Source organism: Gopherus evgoodei, chromosome 2, assembly GCF_007399415.2.
Source record: "Gopherus evgoodei ecotype Sinaloan lineage chromosome 2, rGopEvg1_v1.p, whole genome shotgun sequence".
Lineage (NCBI taxonomy): Eukaryota > Metazoa > Chordata > Testudines > Testudinidae > Gopherus > Gopherus evgoodei.
Window position 1 is genome coordinate 20,236,442 of NC_044323.1, and position 15,634 is coordinate 20,252,075.

A 15,634-nucleotide genomic window follows, 5' to 3' on the forward strand; every position below is an offset into this window, starting at 1 on the left:
AGACTGCATGCATGATTTCATTTTGAACATCTGCAGTCCAGGGGTGCTGGAATAATTTTTATAGTGGGGGTGCTGATGATGGAAACAATGCATTTGGTGTTAGTTACTACTACTTCAATCCACCCCCAACACCCCTAGTTCCAGCACCACTGCTGCAGTCTACTGTGAGCAGTATCTATGTGTAAGGGGACTGTTCCATTACTAAAACTCAGTGGGGGTGTTTTGGTTGGCTAGCTCACAGTACCAAAAGAAAGGGGAAAGGTCGATGGGAAATTAGGACCTTGAGACTGACAGTCCCCAGGAACGATGGGGAGAGGCCAATGCTCCAGGTCAGCCCTGACTGACAGGGTGGGAAGGCTAATCAGGGAGTCAGGAGTCCAGGGGGGTCCTGTCCTCCTCCATGTGAGCTGGGTCAGACAGAGAAGGGCCAAGCTAAGGAGAGAGCAGGGGCCCAAGCTGAGCTGGGGAGCAGAGCCGTGCCAGCCAGAGGGGCCAGAAAAGCAACCCAGGAAGCAGGTCAGTGCTGGGAGCAGAGTTACAGAAGCAGCCCAGAGAGCAGACCTGTGCTGGGAGCAGGGCTGCAGCAACTAGAGTCAGAGGGGCCAGAGACGCAATCCAGGGAGCTGGAGCCAGAGCAGCAGCAATAGTGCTGAGACAGAGTGATGAAGCTGGAACTGAGGCAGAGTGCTGGAGCTGGAGCTGGAGGTGGAGCAGTCTGGAGCTGGGTGCAGTGAGCAGCTCGAGGGTGGAGAGACTGAGGGGGGCCCTGGGCAGTGGGCCCTGTGCAGGGAGACGCCCCAGCCAAGAGGCCTGGCAGGCCAGACTTGGAGGGGGATCATAACCCCGACAGGGTAGGGGCAATGCTGGGAAGAATGGTCCTGCCACCTACAGCCTGAGAGCATGTGGCCACTGCCAGAGCAAGTGTCTGACCCACAGCATCCCTGCAGCAAAACCAGGGCCTGAGAAGGAGGCCTAGGACTTGTGAGGAACAGATTGTGAGCTAACTGACATTCCAGAGATGCTGGCTGTGATATCCCCATGCCACAGAGCGGGGTTATGTGTTTTCCTTTAACCTTTCTCATTTCCTCCTTTTTTACAAAAAATTGATTGCTGTTTAATAAATTGTATTTGCTTTGAACTGTATGTAATGATCAGTGGGTCAGGGAAGCGTCCAGTGCAGAGAGAGCACCCCAGAGCGGGGCACCCTAGCCCCTGCTCTGAGTGACCACAACAAGGATGGGGGTTGAGCTCCCCCAGGAATCCTGTGTCCAACCTTGTTGGGGTTACAAGGACTGTGTCACACTGGACAGTGGAAGGGGAGCCTTTGAGGTGAGACATGCCTCTGGGTAAAGGAAGTGGGAGCAGGGACTCAGATCCTTTCGCTAGCCCATTTCACCAGGGTAGTGTGTAAGCAAGGAAAGTTCCCCACAATAGCGGGACCATTCCCCCGCTTACATATGGGTATGTCTACATGTAAATTGCTACTGTGACACTCACTATAGCAACGCGAGGGGTTCTCCTGTACCTGTAGTAATCCACATCCCTGAGAGATGGTAGCTAGGTCAGTGAAAGAATTCTTCTATCCACCTAGCACTGTCTGTACTGCGGTTAGATTGGCAGTAGCTATGTGTCTCATGGGTGTGGTTTTTTCACTCACCTGAGAGACACAGCTATGCCAATGTAGTTTTCAGTGTAGACTAGCCCTCACTTTATGGACTCACACAGGTGGAGTTTATTTTGAAGGCAGAGCTAGGAAGAGTACCACCATGCTGAGTTTTATTCATTCATTAACAAAGCATGGAAACCAGGGAATGGGTGGTCATTCCTAGTGGTCAGAGCCAGAGTCAGCAGTCAGGAACCGAAGCCAGAGTCAGAGTTGGAGTCGGGGTCAGGATCACACCAAGGTAGGGGCCAGCGCTGAGGTCAGGAGTTATGCCAAAGGTTGAGCCAGAATCAGTGTGAGGAGTCATACTATGGGTTAACACTGGAGTCAGCAACCAGGGAACAGTACTGAAGTCAAATCAGAGTCAGATGCCAGTATCAAGGATCAAAGTGGAGTCAGGGAACAGTGCCAGGATCAAACCAGAGTTAGGGTCTAGTACAGCAATAGAGCAGAAGTTCATGCCGCTGCTCAGACAACTTCCTGTGCCTCCTTCTGGCATAAGTTGCACGTCTGGGCCAATCAAGTGGGGCCAGATGTTCACTCCAGTCAGGAGCTTCATGGGCAGAGCCTCTAGTGGGCCAGAGGTCTTAGAGAGCTGTTGGGTGGCAGTCACAATCTGGGCACTTCCAGTGGACATACGGGCCTAGGTTTGTGAACAGTGATCCCTCACACAAAGCTGTAGCCTGTCATGTTTATATCTAAAAATCAAGTATCCTGCCCTTAATTCTGATCTCAGTTTTAGGGGTGGACGTCTGAAGTAATTCCACCATAGTCGATGTGCTACACTGGTGTAAGTGACTTCAGACTCAGACCACATAACTCTTATGACATGCTAGAACAGGGTGGTTCGCCCCTTTAGGGCTGGGACTATAGGGTTACCAAAAAGAGGACACTGCTGGAGGGGGTGAGGGGAGAGCTGATAGGGGTGGGTACAGTTGGGCGTTCTGGAGGGCTGTGTGTGTACTGGGAGGGAGTATTTGGGGGATGCTGAAGAGGGTACTGCAGCCTTACTCTCAAAGTGGGGGCAGAGTGGCGAGCACAGACCCGGCATGTAGCGCCTGCCATCTGCCAGTTCCTCCCTGCCTCTCCCCCTCCCTAGGACTGGGAGCCGGGGCCTGGGTGGGTGAGATTTGGCAGCTGCAGCAGCAGCGGAGGGACCAATCAGCCAGCTCTTTCTGAGCTGTAATGTCTGCTTCACAAAAATCCCAGACATTTCCTCTTGTTTGAAAAATCCGCTCAGACAGAGGACAGAGGATCAAAAAAAAGAAAAAAGAAAAAAAAAAGGAAATACACCTCTACCCCAATATAAGGTTGTCCTTGGGAGCCAAAAAATCTTACCACGTTATAGGTGAAACCGCTTTTATCGAACTTGCTTTGATCCACCAGAGTGCGCACACACCCCCGAGCACTGCTTTACCGTGTTATATCCGAATTCGTGTTATATTGGGTCGTGTTATATCGGGGTAGAGGTGTATCTGGGAAAACTTATGGTAACCCTAGACTAACCAAGCTTGATTACAGAATAAGGCATACCTGTGCTGAATGCATTAAATCAGGTAATTCCCTCTAAAGGGCAGTAGGTGGCTGCAATGAAGGGGAAAGCTCAGGAAGATTATGCAGACAGTGAGAAAAGGCTTCTGCAGAGAAAACCTTGAGATCAGGAGAGCTGCCCCAAGCAGGAAGGTCTGGGAGGAGGAAGACTTAGGGCTTGTGTAGAGTTAGGAATGGACTTTATTTTGGTATTTCGAGTCTTATTTGCAGTTTATATTATAGTAATAAACTTAGTCATCAAGGAGGGTATTTTTGACCAAGAAAAAGCACAAATGGCAGTTTTATTGCAACAGTCCAAGAAGGGAAACTGAGGCAGGCTGCCTGTAGTGTGATCCAGTGCCATGAGGAGCCACACGGGTGGTAGTTGTCTCAATTATATAAGCCCTCAGCAGATGGCTGAACTTGGCAGCAGCGTTTCACTGGAGCCACAATTCCCAGAAAGTAGGGGAGAAGGCCCAGAGCCAACACACAAGTACAGAGTCTCTGAACTGACGGGTCAGACATGTGAGATTCTAATAGGTGCAGGCAGAACTCACAGTCTGGGGCAAGAAAGATTATGGTTGCTTTGATACACTGAATCCTCCTAATCCTGATCTGCTCTGCAAACTGCAGAGTAATTTACAGAGCTCTGGAGGCCTGCATAGGATATGGCAACCTGTCCGAAGCTTCCAGTAAGTCACAGCACTGCCTGGAATTTCTGCAGTGCTATGAGTTGCAGCCCCAATGTGGCTGGTCCCCCATTTATACCAGAATTATACCAGAGCTTGCAAGGAAGATATTAGAAGGCAACTTTATGGCTGACTTCTTCAGTTCTCGTGTCTGGGAATCCTCCACTAGCCAAACCTGCAGTTTAGAGCAGCTTTGTGCTGCTTTTACCCAGCAAAAGAGTGTGTGCTTTCACCACTGGTGTCAAATCAGATACGCTGATTGTGGGGGACTCAGGTGATTTCTGCAGAGAGGACTATGGGGGCATTACCATAAATTTACTGTAGTTCTTGCTAGTTTCCCATGCTACTTGCTTCCCCATCTAAACATTCTGGTACATCAAAATACCCTTCTCTTATTCCAGCATTCTACATTCTGCCTTGTCATGCAGGTTGGATGTTCAGGTCAAATTGAGTTAAGCTATACCTGTGCATGCAAGTACACCCCCACACCACTCCTCCTTTTCTATCTAACTCGAAAGCCAGTCTAAAATTTCTGCCAGTTTTGAACCTAGTAAGACAGTACAACTCTGCTTCAGTAAGAACCAACTAATCCAAAGAGGCTCTCATCACAGAAGCCATCCCAATGATCTATCAATTCAATATGTTCCTCTCATCCCTCAATCTCCAACATCACTCTTCTTCTTTCTTCATTTATTTTAAAGAAGGAAGGGAATGAAAACAGAAATGCAAGACCAAATTCTGCCTTCTGAACTCCCACTGAAGTCAGTGGGAACTGCACACATATATCTGAAAACCTAACTTAGAATAGCCCTTACAAACTCCTGCTTGTGGCAGTTGTATTAACATTCACTCTGATGAGGAAAACAAATTTCTTTTTTTTTAAGGAGATGGGAATCGTCTCAAATTTTGTTAAATACAGCACTAATTGTACTTTTTGACAACTTCCAGAGTACATGTGTCCATGCTGATGATCGATTCTGCTTGATAATGATCTAAAGCAATGTGGACTGATGCACATTACTTTTCATCACCTGAGTCAGATGCCACCAACTGATGGTTGATTTTCTTTTTTAGTGGTTCAGGTTCTGTAGTTTCTGCATGAGAGTGTTGCTCTTTTAAGACTTCTGACAGCATGTGCCAGATCTCATCACTCTCAGATTTTGGAAGATACTTCAGATTCTTAAACGTTGGGTTCAGTGCTGTAGCTATCTTTAAAAATCTCACATTGGTACCTTCTTTGCGTTGTGTCAAATCTGCGGTGAAAGTGTTCTTAAATGGAACAACATATGCTGGTTCGTCATCTGAGACTGCCATAACACAAAATATATGGCAGAATGTGGGTAAAACCATAGAGCAGGAGACATACAATTCTCCCACAAGGAGTTCAGTCCCAAATTTAATTAGCACATGTTTTAGTGAGTGTCATCAGCATGAAAGCATGTCCTCTGGAATGGTGGTCAAAGCATGAAGTAGCATACTTATGTTTAGCATATCTGGCATGTAAATACCTTGCAACTCCAGATACAACAGTGCCATGCAAATGCCCGTTCTCACCTTCAGGTAACATTGTAAATAAGAAACAGGCAGCCTTATCTCCCATAAATGTAAACAGACTTGTTTGTCTTAGCAATTGGCTGAACAAGAAGTAGGACTGAGTGGACTTGTAGGCTCTAAAGTTTTACATTGTTTTATTTTTTGAGTGCAGTTATGTAAAAAGAATTCTACATTTGCAAGCTGCACTTTCACAATAATGAAATTGCACTACAGGACTCATATGAAATGGATGGAAAATACTATTTCTTTTGTTTCTTTTTTAAGGTCCAAATATTTGTACTAAAATAATAATATAAAGTGAGCACTGCACACTTTGTATTCTGTGTTATAATTGAAATCACTATATTTGAAAATGTAGAAAAACATCCAAAATAGTTATAATACATTTAAATTAGTATTCTAATTATTGTTTAACAGTGTGATTAAAATTGTGATTAATCGCAACTTATTTTTTTAATCAAGTTAATTTGTTTTGCATTGATCACTTGAGTTAATTGCAGTTAACTGACAGCCCTAATAATGAGATATATACATTAAGGGGCATATATTATTTAACTGGTTTTGACAACAGTGTTCAGAACTCCTGCTTCAAGGTGCCTACAGTAATACCCACAGAGTTAAAAAAATAAAATAAATGGGAGAGAGGCAGGAGAAATGAGATCATTGCAGATAAAAAGATACATAAAAATATATTAACTAATGCACAGTATGTACTGAAAATAGACAACCTGAAAAGCAACAAACACTTTAAATTGGTGACATGCTGCGCCATACTTTCAAGGGCACTGAGAGCTTCATGGACTGTCATTTTGTTCTGTGTTTGTACCTAATACGATGGGGCCCTGGTCCATGCCTGGGGCTCCTAGGTGCTATGATCATACAAACAATAAATAATAATAAATCTGAAAATCCGGTCATAAATGTCACATCAGTGGCTGCTGAGTATGTAGCACCTTTTAAAAATCTGGCCCTTCATTAGGTGCTTAGGTAAGAACTGGGCCATTCTGAAAATGAATTTCCAATAATGAATGCTGAGCACCTAAAACCTGGCTCTTACGAAAATCTGGCTTACATTGACCTACCTCATGTAAGAGTTTGTAGGATCAGGACATCAATATTTGTTTCAAAAGAGAACCAAAATTCCTCCTTAATAATTCAGAGTAATTACTGACATTACAGTGCATGGTAAGCCACTGAGAAACAATAGGTAGGTAATATTATTAGGGAGAGCAATTTTATTTAATATGCACAGACCTCCTTTAGTTTTTATTAGCCATTAAATGTATTATTGTTCACTATCTTATTCAGAACATGCTTATATGCAAATGTATTAAGTTAAACTTTCACATTATTGGACCACTGAAGTGCACTGTCGCAATGATTTTAAAAATTGCTATTTTTAATGTTATTCGAGACTAACTCAACTGAAACTTCTATAAGCTCACTCCAGAAAAAAGTTCTCCTATAGGCAGATTATTTTATAACTGTCTGTTATAAAGTTTCCTATTCCTCCCTCTTAAGCAGGTGGTCCTGGCCACTATCAGAGACCGGATATTGGACAAGATGGGCCACTGGTCTGGTCTGGCTATTCCAGTTTGTCTCTGATATCAGTGCAATCAATGGAGAGGATAAGGGAAATATGTTTGCCACCAACATTTTCCTATCCTATTAGTATTCAGATTCAGGGTGTCTGCAGTGTTCACTCATTCTCACCCCTGTTTCTTACCAACCTTTTAAAATCCTGTTGCACCACTAGTTTCTGCTCATCCTGTGGACAGTATTTAGTGATTTGCATAAGAATTTGGTCTCCATGACATTGTTTCTCCACACCTGTAAACCTACCACTATGGCACTTAACATCATGGAAGACTTACCTTAGTGTGTCAGATCCATCAGATATAAATGAATCAGGGTACCAGTGGTGGATTTTACGAATGTTTGAGAGTTCCAGGGCAATAACATGCTGCATGTAATCATCTTGCCAGGTAAAACCTGTTAAATAAGGACACACTCATAAAAAACAAATCCGACTTGCAAAGTTTGGCAAAAACCTGTCTTTATGCAAACAACTATGGATAGAAGCGCTGTTTGCTGAAATGTTTTTCATTCTGCATACTCCAGGAGCCGAACTGCAGGTTCCCCAGGCCTGCTGACACTTTTATTAATCAGGCCTTTCTAAGTACTCTTACAGAAATACTGATCCTATTGGAGTGTTCTCCTCTAGGAAGACAGTGGGTGTTGTGATGAGGTTTGAGAGGAGATTATACTTCATAGAATTTTAGTGTGGCTAGACTCCAAGGTGCTAGAAGCCAGTTTTACTGTATAATAAAGAGTTATTTTGGGTTAGTTGTTGAGATGAGTTATTTCTAGCTCAACTATTGTGAAAGAGCTTTCAGACTGAATGCTAGTAAATAATGGAAAGTTACTTCTCGCAGGGGATTTACTCACTTCTCTGCACCTCACTATTTATACAGTACACTGCCCTTTCCCTGTAACATCCTCCTGTAAAGCCAACCATTTAGAATAGTAAGGGGATAGTGTTTCAGTGGAAGCAATTATTGTGAGGTTTCATGTACCTCATCTGGGGGCCATTTTCTGTTTTCTTTATATTCAAATGTCATGACAAAGAGCTTTATAACAAGGATGAATTTCGTTATGAAGGTAACTTCCACGTGATTATGCATTAATTAGATGCACTGCTGAGCACATGGTAATTATGCTTGGAATAATGATATAACTCCAAGAATAATTGTTATCCAATTTGTAAATTTTAGATGTTATGGTAACACTTTAAGTTTGTAGAAATACCCCCATGCAATTACTGTAATTATTTAATAACTAAATATTATATAACTGCAGAGATATTCTACTTTTATGCCTTGCACAGTTACACAGAAACATAAACCTCAATAAAGGCTGTTATGAATTTACATGTACCCATGTAATCAAGTACAGTGATCACTGTAAGCAATAGTCTGGTTATAAATGTTCTCTAGCACCTATAACCTGCCCACATATAGGAGGGAGTGCTTTCTAGTGCTTTGGGTTGGACTTGGCAGCAGGATTTCTGTGTATGAGTGACCAGTCTCACACATACATTGTAAGGCTTAACAAATGTTTGTAAAATTCAGCAGAAATGCATCATAACCTGGATTCACCAAGGCATTTTTTATATGACCATTCATGTTAGGCTAGGGCTCCACTAGAAACATTTGCTGTTATGGCAATGTCAGTTAGGTATGTGACAATTTTGCAACATATCTATATCATCAAAAGCCTTAGTGTAGCACTTATATCAGCATAAAAGTGCTTTTGTCAGTATGGCTTATTTCACTCACCAAACCAGTAGAAGCTACACCGATGAAAGAACTTTTTTGCTAGTCTAAATTGTGTCTTGTTATAGGACAGGTTGGCAAGTACAGCTAACAGGAAATATTTTCCAGTGTAGACTAAGCATTGGGCTTCTGCTTAAGTACCTTGTTGAATATGTGACTTGTTGAAGTACAAAGTGGGGTGAGAGGTGGAGAAGTGCATAGTTACAATGTTTGGAATTGTTTCCTTGTCAGTGAAATTCCTCTTTGGAGCTGGAAATTTAATTTTTCTTAATGGAAAGTTGAACTAAATCCTTGGAATCATTGGGATAGTATAAGGGTTTTAGCAAATAAATAAAACTATTTGGCACATAATGGATCCATTGTCCATTTCGTCCTCCCTCTCCCATCCTCAGAATAAAATTATACACAATTTTGCTGTGGAAATACTTTATTTAAAAACATCTCTGATGTTTATAGCTACTCTAAATGATTTTGAACCTGAGAGGTGGGAGGAGTCCAACGCTTTTTGAGATCTGTTGCAGCCTTTTCAAATGCAAATCCCATCTTTTCAAAAGCTGAACTATCAAGGGCAGGATTCAAAACATTTGCAGATGTTTAAACCTAAGATTGCTCAGAGAATGTATTCTTACCTGAATACATAAAGAATGAGTCACTCTGGGTTTACAATAATTGTTACATGGTATTATTAAATTATTTTAGGATTAATGTGCCTAATGTGTTCAAGTTTTTGCACAATTGCTTAGAACTGTTTTTACAAAGTCATTTAGAAGGGAAAACTAAGAAGAGAATCAAGTCTAGGGGTTTGTAGATATTCAGCACAATGGATCAACCAGATATAAATTTATATGAAAGGCATTAACGTTGGTAAAAGAGATCATTTAAGAAAATGTTTGTACATTTTAACAAGTGCTTCCAAAAGAATTAAGGACCCATCCTGCAACTGTTATCCAACACAAAAAAGCCCCATGGAAGTCTAAGGGACTACTCACGTAAGTAAAGACTACTTGCATGAACAAACATGGTAATAATCGAGCTCTTAGTTTTATTCTAAGATTATGGAATAGAGCAGTGGTTCTGAACCTTTCCAGACTACTGTACCGCTTTCAGGAGTCTGATATGTCTTGCATACCCCAAGTTTCACCTCACTTAAAAACTATTTGCTTCCAAAATTAGATATAAAAATACAAGTGTCACAGCACACTATTACTGAAAAATTGCTCACTTTCTCATTTTTACCAAATACTTATGAAATGATTTGAACATAAATATTGTACCTACATTTCAGTGTGATACTTGAAACTGTTTTATACTTGCGAGCCCTGTCTGAAGTCAGAGCCCCGAGTGGTGGGGTTGAAGCCAGAGCCCCACCGCTCAGGGTTGAAGCATGTAATTTAGCTTTGCAGGGCCCCCTGGAGCATATGGCTCTGGGCAGTTACCCAGCTTGCCATCCCCTAACACCAGCCCTGCACTTGCAACCCCTCTAAATCTGTCCCATGACCTCCCTGGGGGTCACAACCTCCAGGCTGAGACATACTCATCTAGATGAGTCGATACCCCTGGAAGACCTCTGCATAACCCAGGAGTATGCATACCCCTGGCTGAGAACCACTGGAATAGAGTGTACACACACACACTTCTCTAGAAACAAAGCCCAGGATTCATCTGCAATACCCGCAAAGCGATACAAAACTCACCTCTATGTGTCTATTTATATCCACAGACTTATATGTCAATATAGTTAATAGCCATTTCAACTAGTTTTCATCTACACAGTCCTTGTCAAAAGTCAGCCCCCCACAGGAAAATAAAGAACTGTAATCTTTTTTTTTAGTGGTCATCATAATTATGTCTGTCGTGGAATCTAGGATTATTTTCTTCCTTCTATTGCATTATATTAGCATTTTTTCACAATGCATTACAGATATTACAAGTATGAAATAGTAGAGGTGTTAAAGAATACAACGGAGGCATTAAAAAAAGAGGTGTCTTGTCTGGAGTTTAAAAACAAAAAGAGAATTTCCATTCTTGAATCTCTACACTTCTTTCTAAGTCAGATAGGGGTGCTGCACGAGAGAGTTGTGAGGAACCCAAATCTTTATTTGTTCAGGAAAATCTTCTCTCTTTACCTATTAGTCAATATTGCACTTTTTTCTTTTTTTAGTGCAACTATCTCAGGAACTGCAGTGATGTCTAAAGCTAACCTTATGCCAATCATGTTTCAGGTTTGTTTCAGTATAAAAAAATTCTCTCCCACAGGCTGAGCTCAATAAAATAACACATGGAAGAGTTCTAATACCAAGCTGACAGCTGCAATCAAAATTAATGTTGAGAAGCAGTGTATGACGCCGTATGGCAATTTCCTGTCCCCTTTGTCTGTAACACCACACCTAGTGGCTGCTCCTGGCTCACAACCCAATTATAACAATTTAACTCTGCTGGCTGAGCAGGATCACAGTGGTGCTGTTGTACACACATTACTTCCATGTCACTAAAATGGGACTGTTCTGTGGGATACCCAGCTACCGATTAACTGGTCCTGCTGGAGCTCTGTCTAGGCTGTGTATTTTCTAACTGTGAATTCCCACAGATGGAGAATGAAAAACTATATACACCCATTGTGAACTCTTGTGACAGAATGATACTGGGAGGTGATTTAATTGTTGCAAGATCTCTCCTGAGTAATATTGTGAGGGAGGGAGGTTTGGGTGAAAGCCACAGGTCTGATATTCTTTTTCCTCATGGAAGAAAAACACGTATTTCCTCTTTCTGGGTGAGGTAGTAGTAAGGTGACCAGATGTTAAGGGGAAAATATCGGGACCGCCATGGGGGGTGGGGGCGGTATTTTGGGGTTTTTTTAACACTCACCCGTCCGGGAGTTCGGCGGCAATTCGGTGGAAAGCCCTTCAGTCGCAGACGGTCTTCAGCGGTATTTTGGCAGGGGGAATAAACCTTGCCGCCAAAGACAGAAGCACCCGCTGCCGAAATACCAAAGACCGTCCATGACTGAAGGACTCTCTGCCGAATTGCCGCCCAAGAACAGGAAACAAAATTTCGGGACAAATGGTGTCCCAATCGTACTCTGGTTGGGACGCGGGACAAACGCCTCAAAATCGAGACAGTCCTGTCGGAACATCTGGTCACCCTAGGTAATAGAGGATTTGCTTCTGTATTTCCAAAATTGAAATTCCACAATCTAAATTTATGTTGAAAAGAAACGACAAGCCAGAGTCACTGAAAGCCTGAGGCTGATCTCTCTCACAGCTGTGAGAATCTGGAGTAGCTCCGCAGAACTTGAGCTGCCCATCAAAGTGAATGAGTTACATCAATGTAACTCTGGAAGTAACACAGATCAGTCTGGTCCTTCTCATATTACCATCAAAGGCTCTCTTGCTATTTCCTTTTCACTGCAGGATTAAACACAAATCATTACTATTTATTATTTATATTATAGTAGCACCCAGAGACACCACCTAGGCTCCTGTTGTGTTAGGCACTGAACACTGACTGTGCAATCACAGGCTATGGCCCAAAGGGTATCCAATTTAAGTATTAAAAAACTGTAAACATAACATGAACTTGAAAACAATGGCTGTGCTATATTTTGAAGATACTCTGGGTACTGGAGATTTACACTAGCATGAACAATATCAGAATCTGACCCTGAGAGTATGAACTCAGAATTGTCTTCACATTTGTACTGCAGTTTCATTTTTATCTTACATGATCTGCTATTGCCCCCACACTAGTTACCATCCAAATTTACAGAATTATTAAAAAATAATCACAATTAATCAAATCCATATTTTCCTTTGTCTGATTTTTACATTTTGTAACTAACTTCCATGTATCTTTTGTTCTCTGCCTCCTGTCCTAGCAAAACTAGGTGTCCATCTAAATATACTGGACCACATCCTGAGCTGATGTGAATCAGCATAGCTTCATTGACTTCAATGGTGCTATGCTTATTTACACCACTCCACTGAGCATCAAGCCCACTAACTGCACTCCTGGGCTACTATAAAAACAATGTCAACATTTTCAAAATTTGATCACTCACTGCTCAATACATCCCTCTATTGCCCTTCCATCTCAAAACCATTTCTCATTCAGAATGTAAAATCCGCCTATTTCTTGTATTACTGTAATGTTGTGTTGGCCTACGAAGGAAAAACATAATGTCTAAGTAAATCGGCATAGTTCAATCTAAGTTAATGGAACGATACCAATTCACACCCGATAAGGACTGACCCATTGAATCTTCCCATTTATACTACTGATTCTTTTCTCGAACACTGAGGGTTAAATTCTCAGGGCTACATCCAAGAGTCTGAGAGCTAGTCAAATGAACCTGAGTGGATAATGTGATGGGATTACTTTGGCTTTTTTGCCAATTGAAATCCAAAATAATTACTTCTGCATCAATATATTGGCAACAAAGTGATTTTTCCATATCAAGTCCATTCAAAGTGACAGGAGATTATTATATATTGACAGCACTCTAAACTAAAACCTGACCCTTCTTTGTCAGAAACATTCCTCCTCTCCCCCTGCCACCCATACAGACCAGCAAACCTCAAAGTTGATGCTAGAGCATGTTACTTATTTCATTCTATTTTTCAGTTGTGACATTAAATTATTTTCCACTTTTTAGTTATATTTTCCTTTTTGTCCTGATGCAGCATATAGTGATTGAACTGGCCTCGTTAGCACTACAAAAAGTAATTTCCCCTCTGTTAATATTCACCCCATCTTGTCAACTGTTGGGAATGGGCCACATCCACCCTAATTGAATTGGCCTTGTTAGCACTGACCCCCTACTTGGTAAGGTAACTCCCATCTTTTTATGTGCCGTATATTTATACCTGCCTACTGTATTATCCGCTCAATGCATCTGATGAAGTGGGTTATATCGCATGAAAGTTTATGCCCAAATAAATTTGTTAGTCTCTAAGGTGCCACAAGAACTCCTCGTTGTTTTTAAGTTTTTCTCTAAGCTTCTTTCAACTGCTACTTTATTTCTGTCAAGAAACTCTCCATTGTAGAGCTCACAAAATTTCAGCACCCATGCTATGTGTTGCAAATTGTTAATGCCTTCTTTAGCTACTGGAATGTCTGCAGAACTGTGCGTGATTGGCTTTCGTCCCCACAGACAGGTCAACACATAGACATAACTTTCTCCAGGCTGCCTTTTCAGGTTCCCTAGAGGAGCAGCACTTGTTCTCATCGCAGGCCTCCATCTTCAGAGCTCAAGGACATATGCATATCCAGTGATGTTCACATATTTTAACACTGGTTTGCTCTCAATTGCAATTTTACTGCCTGGGCTGCTGTATCTATAGCAAGATTCATGCTTTCAAGCGCCACATTGTCGACCTATGAATGCAGCCAAAGATGTTTTCCATTACAATAAAAGAAAACCAGGACTTTTTCTAATAGTGATTTTGCAATACAAACCTCACTGGCAGGTTAATGGCAATAATAATTGTGAAGAGGCAATAACCACCTCTCTCCACACAGGTAAGGCTGCAACTATTATTATAAGCCCTATTTTATAAAGGGGTTGATATATCGGGTTTGGCATATAAATTTGGCCTGAAAATGAACAGATTTGTTGTGAAGTCAAACTTACTACAAATTATGAGGAAAATTTTTCAAAGTATTTTCAAGTTACAGTTCACTAAGAACAACCTTGCTGTTGTCTCCCTTTAGGTTAAAAACATCTGGTTACTGATTGTTCACACTTGCCACAGCATTAAATCTCCTTCTAATTTTGTTCACCAGTTATATTTGAATCTTTTTTTTGCTAATTATAAAAAATTATTAATGATTTTGTTGTGGGTATTTTGAGTCCCAGTACTGTCTCCTTCAATTTTAATAGGCATCATGTGTCTAGTCTTGCTCTTGTGGATCTCAGTTGAAACTTTTTGACAACTGACATTACTGGGAGCTCTGCTTTTGGGGCTAAGGCATCACAGTTCCAATCTGAGGTGTGTTTTGTTTTATTATGGACAAGTGGTAGTCTCTCTATAATTAAGACTGTCAAGCTGTCTGGATTGGCTCATGACCATGAGGGCCAACCTCAGGGTAGACCAGGGGTAGGCAACCTGCGGTACGTGAGCTGATTTTCAGTGGCACTGCCGGGTCCTGGCCACCAGTCCAGGGGGCTCTGCATTTTAATGTAATTTTAAATGAAGATTCTTAAACATTTTAAAAACCTTATTTACTTTACATACAACAATAGTTTAGTTATATATTACAGACTTATAGAAAGAGACCTTCTAAAAATGTTAGAATGTATTACCGGCATGCGAAACCTTAAATTAGAGTGAATACATGATGACTTGGCACACCACTTCTGAAAGGTTGCCGACCCCTGGGGCAGACTGTCAAGAAGCAAGGCAGATCCCCCAAACTGGGTGCATGTTCTATAATTAGATTTCACCAACCCAATAACAAATGTGAACTCCTGGATCGCTATAACAGTCTTACCATGGAGTCACAGATATTCCCCTTGTGCATTCCAATCTATCTTGCCACACAAGCAAGCTTGACTCTGTGATAGCTGGCTGCTATACACCAAAGACCACAAAATATTTAGGTTGCTTTCAGACCCAAGAGAGCAATCACTTAACCCAGGTCAATTTGTACCTTAGATCTAACTGTCACCATTAGCAATGGTTGTAACTAGGGTGACCATATTTCCCTATGCTGAACACGGGACACCTGGTAACATTACTTGTATTCATGTTCAACAGCAATCAATCTGAACTATGCAGTACAAACATTCAAATTAACATCAAGTTGACTGAGCCCTCTGTTAAAAAGAAATACTGTGTAAGTGAATTCTTTGTATTTACCTTCTT

The 15,634-nt window shown here is 41.7% G+C and overlaps 1 protein-coding gene across 2 annotated transcripts in view; it reads right to left on the bottom strand.

The window, feature by feature from the left end:
* The window catches only part of PTPRN2 (protein tyrosine phosphatase receptor type N2), a 1,065,122-nt gene that overhangs the window by 646,782 nt on the left and 402,706 nt on the right, over nt 1-15,634 (bottom strand). For both annotated transcript variants that reach the window (XM_030550108.1, XM_030550107.1), the window contains exon 4: nt 7,311-7,428. In XM_030550108.1, coding sequence (XP_030405968.1) covers nt 7,311-7,428 — 118 coding nt within the window. The remainder of the gene's footprint in view (nt 1-7,310; nt 7,429-15,634) is intronic.